General features: G+C 45.0%; 1 protein-coding gene across 1 annotated transcript; it reads right to left on the reverse strand.

Moving 5' to 3' along the window:
* Nucleotides 1-306: 306 nt before the first annotated feature.
* Nucleotides 307-6,506, reverse strand: DUSP21 (dual specificity phosphatase 21). Its single transcript, XM_070785444.1, has one exon. It carries the CDS (start codon nucleotides 6,393-6,395, stop codon nucleotides 5,805-5,807), a length of 591 nt encoding a protein of 196 aa, XP_070641545.1. The 5' UTR covers nucleotides 6,396-6,506; the 3' UTR covers nucleotides 307-5,804.
* Nucleotides 6,507-6,969: the final 463 nt, after the last annotated feature.

Raw genomic sequence — 6,969 nt, forward strand, 5'->3', positions numbered from 1 at the left:
ACAATTTTATAATAGCATGAGAAGTTGGAATTAAGATACACAAATTTCAGAAATAAGATCAATACTTTACAGATCAAGTTTCACATTCTGGGTAGATGATCTTTTATTTAAATGTTTATATGTGTAGAAACACATACAGTGTGTTCTATTTTTGCTTTTCAGTCCTCTAATACCTGGTTAAGCTGTTTGTTTGTTTTTTAATTGGAGGAAAATTGTTTTACAATGTTGTGTTGGTTTCTGTTGTACATCAGTGTGAATCAGCTGTAAGTATATGTATATTCCCTTCCCTCTTGAGCCTTCCTCCCACTTGCCCATCCCACCCCTAAACAGTTCTTTATATTAGATTTTCTCTGATGAAGTAACTGTTATGGTTTCTGTTCTCCTGATTCAACCTTGACCAATACCCAAGAAAACAGTAATTTTGATTAAAACTACCATAACTATTAAAATGATCCCTTCAGAAGAGAAAAAGAAAGAATCTAACAATAACAACAGCAAAAAGCCTCTGAAGAAGAACCGCCACTGTGGGATTGAGGTGGAGGGGGAAATGTCATTGGTCTATCAAATGTTACAGCCTATTATGAAGCTGCACCAATTTTAAGGAATGTGATACTGGCACAGGAAGAGATAGACAATGTAACAAACCAGAAGGAACAAGTTCAGTTCAGTTCAGTTGCTCAGTCGTGTCTGACTCTTTGTGACCCCATGAATCACAGCACGCCAGGCTTCCCTGTCCATCACCAACTCCTGGAGTTCACTCAAACTCACGTCCATCAAGTTGGTGATGCCATCCAGCCATCTCATCCTCTGTCGTCCCCTTCTCCTACTGCCCCCAATCCCTCCCAGCATCAGGGTCTTTTCCAATGAGTCAACTCTTCACATGAGGTGGCCAAAGTATTGGCGTTTCAGCCTCAGCATCAGTCCTTCCAAAGAATACCCAGGACTGATCTTTAGGATGGACTGGTTGGATCTCCTTGAAGTGCAAGGACTCTCAAGAGTCTTCTCCAACACCACACTTCAAAAGCATCAATTCTTCAGCGCTCAGCTTTCTTCACAGTCCAACTCTCACATCCATATATGACCACTGGAAAAACCATAGCCTTGACTAGACGGACCTTTGTTGGCAAAGTAATGTCACAAAAGCAGACACAAATATTTATGGTCGTTTTGATAGCTTATGGTGAATGATGTAGGATTTGTGATCTCCGAAGAAGAAGATTTAGCTTCAGGATCAGGAACCAGGCTTGATCACTCAAGAGCTTTTGTGTAGCAGAGTTTTATTAAAGTAAGAAAAGGGACAGAGAAAGCTTCTGACATCGACATCAGAAGGGGGATGGAGAGTGCCCCACTCACTAGTCCTAGCAAGGGAATTATATACTTTTTAATTTGTTATTACAATAAATCAAAAGAATGTCTCAAGGTTGTAAAGATCTTACTAGACCCACTCCTATAGTATACATTTTAAGATAACTGAAGTCGCTCAGTTGTGTCCGACTCTTTGCGACCCCATGGACTGTAGCCTATCAGGCTCTTCCGTCCATGGGATTTTCCAGGCAAGAGAGCTGGAGTGGATTGCCATTTCCTTCTCCAGGGGATCTTCCCGACCCAGGAATCGAACCTGGGTCTCCCGCATTGCAGGCAGACGCTTTACCGTCTCAGCCACCAGGTGGGGTATCCTATAATATACATTTTAAGATAACAGGATTAGCCAGAAGGTTTTCAGGAAGGAGAAACATATCCTCAAGCAGGATACATTATTGTTATACAATCGTTACTAAGGAATGTAGAAAAAAAATGTTTGTCCTTTCCTTCTTCTTGAGAATTCCAGACCCCTATCTCCTCCTTGAGAGTCCCAGACCCCTTTTTCCTCCTCAGGGACCCTGGACTTATTATCAACCTGCCTGGGAATTGACTTTTTCAGTTTTGCAACATCTCAATCTACTTACCTTAGTCTCAAGAGAAATGCAGGAAAAGAGAACCCCATCTGCCTGTCATCTCTTGACTCCTGAGCTGTTGCTGCTTTGGGCAAAGTCTTTAACCTCTTGGAACCTCAGATTTCTCATTTGTAGGATGTAGATAATAACTACCACGAAGGGCTGTTGAAAAGACTTGAGATATTGTCATAAAGTGCCCAGTACTATGCATGGCATATAATAGCTTCCTAATAAACAGTTGTTATTATTTTCTTTCACTATAACTCATAGTCTACTTTTAATGGTTGCAGTTTTTTTTCCAAGTGACATGATCCTTTTCTTCTCTGTGTGTGTCTCTCTGTGTTAGAGCACTTTATGCATACTCCCCCCAAACTAGAGACAACCTTGCTATGGATTGAATTGTATCCTCCCCCTAAAATATGTTTAAATCCTAAACTAGCCCAGAATGTGGCCTTATTTGGAAATAAAGTTGTTGCAGTTGTACTAAAGTAGAAGGAGCCCAAATATGACTGGTGTCCTAAAAGAAGAGGGAAATTTGGACACAGGTATGCCCAGAGGGAAGACAGACACATAGCCATGTGACCACAGAAGCAGATACTGGAGTGATGCATCTACAAGTCAAGGAATGTTAAGGATCACTGGCAACAACCAGAAGCTAGAAAGAGACAAGGAAGAAATCTCTCCACTTCCCATCCTGCACGCCCGACAGGTCTCAGAGGTATCATGTCCCTGAAGAGACTTCCATTTAGGACTCTGGCTTCCAGAACTGTGAGAAAATAAATTTCTGTGGTTTTAAGCCACCTAGTTATCAGTATTTTGTTACAGCAGCCCTTAGGAAAGTAATACAAACCTAAATAATCTTCACAGGTGAATGCAAAACAAACTGTGATACATCCATACAATGGACTACAACATGGGTAAATCTCAAAGACGCAGAAGCCAGTCTGTGGAGGGAGGGGTGGTATCAATGGAGGTTGTATCCTGTATGATTCCATTTATGTGAAATTTTCTTAAAAGCAAGTAAATAGGATGGAGAACCAATCAGTATTTGTCAGAGGCTGAGTGGGGCCAGAGTTTGACTACAAGGGAGACATGAAGAAAATTTCTAGAATCATGAAACTGCTCTGTGTCCTGATTGTGACAGAGGTTATACAAACATATGCATTGTTAACACTGATAGAACTGTATGTTCAAAGAGAGTTAATTTCATAGTGTGTTAGTGAAAGTGTTAGTCGCTCAGTCATGTCCAACTCTGTGTGAGCCCCTGGACTGTAGACTGCCAGGTTCCTCTGTCCATGGAATTCTCCAGGCAAGAATATTGGAATGGGTTGCCATTCCCTTCTCCAGGACATCTTCCTGACCCAGGGATCAAACCCAGGTCTCCTGCATTGCAGGTGGGTTTTTTACCATCTGAGCCACCATGGAAGACATGTTGTGTTAAATTAGGTATTAAAAAAAAAAATGAAAATGGGCCTTCCCTGGTGGTCCAGTGGCTATGATTCCAAGCTCCCAATGCAGGGGGCCCAGGTTTGATCCCTGGTCAGGGAACTAGATCCCACATGCTACAGCTAAGAGTTCTTATGCTGCAACTAAGACTCAGCACAGCCAAATTAATAAATAAAAACATATTAAAAAATAAAAATAAAAACACATGCATATATATATATATATAATATACCTAAACAAATTGCTTTTCAAGATACTTGAAAAGAGATTTTTCTTCTGGGTTTCTGCCACAAAGGCTGCTTTGGGGGAATTCTGCCACACTAATCCTGGTCTTCTGGGAGCCAGTCTTTCCATCTGTAGAAGGAGAGGATCCAACTAGAGCAGAGGTTTTCATAGCAACCCCCCTCCACTCCCCCAAATTGTATCCCTGGGCACTCCTTTTGTGGAAGTGGGAGTGAGGGTCGGTTTGGAGAGAAAGGGCATTTGGACTCCACTGTGGTATGAACCCACAAGTCTACATCAACAGTTGTGCTTTCTGACTCATATATATTTTTATGTAGAGTAATCAGGATTAGAATAGCTGCTACCAAGCCAGAGTCATATACCTAGGGAATTTAAACAATCCTAGATTTCAGGGCCTACTTCTGGGGCCCACTCAATTGTCCCTTTGGCAAGTGTCCCCACGGATCCTAGTTGATCCCAGGGCTCTGGCTCTAATGGTCAGTGATTCTAAATGAGACCTTTGGGTGCGGAACAGGGGGCCCTGGAATAGTGCTTCTTGTTTTCACACGGATTAAACACAGTGATACAATGGGAACGCTGAAAGGGCTCTGAATCTAGGCCTCCTGTGAGATAGGGTCTGAAAGAAACTTACCCCCATTTGTTTTAAAGGCAAGATAACTTTTAGAAAGAGAATTCTGTAGACAAAAAGGGGCCATACACAGATGGGGAAAAGGCCCTTATGAGGATGGGTGTGCTGACCTCCAACTGGCAGGGCCAACGAGTAACCTTAATAACAAGAATAGCCTTTTCCTCTAAGCAGGAAACCATCTGCTTGCTAGGTCTCACGCTAAGGAATCTAATCCTCACAACAACCCTGGGAGAGACAGGCTGTCATTACTTTGACAGGTGAGGAAATAGAGGCTCTGAGGGGCCCCAGTCATAAGGGGTGGGGTGACAGAGTTGAGTCCTGGCCAGCAGCTCCAACCTACTAAGCAACAGCCCATGAGAGCAACAGAGGCCTGGTGTCAGGCGGACTTTCTCTGTTTTAGCAAGTGCCTTGGAGAAAGGGGGCTTCCTTGGTGGCTCAGACAGTAAAGAATCTGCTTGACAGTGCAGGAGATGCAAGAGACACGGGTTCAATCCCTGGGTAGGGAAGATCCCCTGGAGAAGGAAATGGCAATCCACTCCAGTACTCTTTCCTGAAGAATTTCATGGACAGAGGAGCCTGGCAGGCTGCAGGCCATGGGATCGCAAAGAGTTGAACACGACTGAGCTACTAACACTTTCACTTAGAGAAAGGGATTAATGTTTATTTCTCACAAAGGCTGGTGGGGGTTGCTGAGGGCACTTTGGGCCCTTGCCATATAGTAGATTACTGGAAAAAAATATTTTTATATGCTTTATATAGTGGCATTGGGGCTTCCCTGGTGGCTCAGTGGTAAAGAATCTCCCTGGCAATGCAAGAGACTCAGGTTCAATCCCTGGGTTGGGAAGATTCCCTGGAGAAGGAAATGGCTACACACTCAAGTATTCTTGCCTTGAGAATCCCATGGACAGAGGAGCCTGGCTGGCTACGGTACATGGGGTCGTAAAGATTCGGACACAACTGAGCGACTAAGGACACAGTGGAATTTTTTTTTTTTTTTTTGAAAATTATTTTATATGCAAATTGAATTTAGAAAGCCAGAGTTGGGTCACTGTGGTTGAAGGTGGGGGCAGGAGTACCCCGGGGCTCCCCCAGGACTCCCGGCGAACCCCAAGAAGGCCACTTATCCAGTAGGTTGGCACTTACTGCAAGAAGCATGCACAGTCAGAGACATATACCATGTCTAAGGCTCTGGCTTTGGGTTGGGAAGAACCAGGTGGGGTTGGGGGTGGAGGTGGGAGGGGACACTCACCCCTGGGTTAGTCAGCCTCTGGCTGGTCCCAGGCTACAGGTTCATCTGAGCTGGACACCAGCTTGCCCACCCTCCCCTCTGGCCAGGCCCCAGCAGTCATGACCGGCCACTCACAGGATAAGAAGCATTGTCACCATTTTCCATTTAATGAATTTTATCCTTTAAAGATAAGCACACTAAGATAAGAACTTCAGCCTCCTCCTCCCCCCCTTTTTGCTTGCCCATGTAAAAAGGGGTTTCTAGTTTCTTTATCAATAAAAGTTCAATGTTCACCTCAAAGTTGGTGCAGGATCTGAAGCAGAAGTTAGGAGCTGTCCGGAATGACTCCCATCAGCGTCATCAAACAGATTTCTTTCTCATAGACATCAGGAATCATCCCCATTGAGGAACTGATCATGTGAACAGTGTTCTTGCTAAACAGCTTGAATTCATAATAGATAAGCTGCTCCCAAAAGCCGTTGTTGGGCCGGATGGTGGGGCGGCAGGACTTGGTCCACGTGTGGGCGTCCAGCAGCGACATGGAGTGGTACTTCATCAGGTAGGCGAGGCAGAAGGTGGCAGAGCGGCTCACCCCGGCAGCACAGTGTAGCAGCGTTCGGCCTTGCTTCATCTCCACGCTGTGGATGTGATCTGCAATAAAGTCAAAAAAGTCATAGAGGCGCGAGTTGGGAGCATCCGCCAGCGGCACTTTTACGTACTGGATGTCTTCTAAGAACGTGTCGGTCGCCTCCATCGACACGTTGATGACAGTGGTGATGTGGTTGGTAGACAGCATGGCTTTGTCCTTGGCTGCCACAGCGTCGCTGAGGTACAGACTCTTGGTAATCTGGGAGAGGCCATGGGCCGCGGGCTGCCGGACAGCTTGAATCGGAAACGGACACAGAGGCGTTGTCATAGAGGCGGTGGCACAGCAGTCTCTGCGGTGTCCCGGGAGTGAGTGCAGGAAGCAACAGCTCTGTGATGTCTCTGGAGAGGCTCTGGGCGACAATATGCTGGTAACCCACTGGTCACCCTCCTTCTTCACTCCGCCCCTCGATTCCCCTTCCCCACCCCACCTCCCGCCCCTCGAGGGCGTCACAATTCCCCACAGCCCTTCCCATTGGTTCCCATGGCAATGGCCGCTTGCAACATGGAGGACTTGGCCGCAGAGCCAGATCTTCAGAGAAACCCCAGATCTCTCTTTTTAATCTTTCTTCATAGTTACTTATTTTCAGAGCTTATGTCTCGATGTTTTAATGTTCTGTTACCAGATATCTCTTTTATGTTTCAATTATTGGACCACTCTGTACACAGTCTCTATTTTATTAGTGTTGAAGAACAGGGCTTACCCTTGTTCTGCAAAGTAACAGTATCATATTTTACATTGGGGCACAGCATTTGGCTCCTTTGATATGCTAATCTTTATAAAACTGCAGAGAGGTAGGGGTTTCCACTGGCCTTGGTGACCTGGCCTGATACTTCTTTGTTGA

Source organism: Bos indicus, chromosome X, assembly GCF_029378745.1.
Source record: "Bos indicus isolate NIAB-ARS_2022 breed Sahiwal x Tharparkar chromosome X, NIAB-ARS_B.indTharparkar_mat_pri_1.0, whole genome shotgun sequence".
NCBI classification, from domain to species: Eukaryota; Metazoa; Chordata; class Mammalia; order Artiodactyla; family Bovidae; genus Bos; species Bos indicus.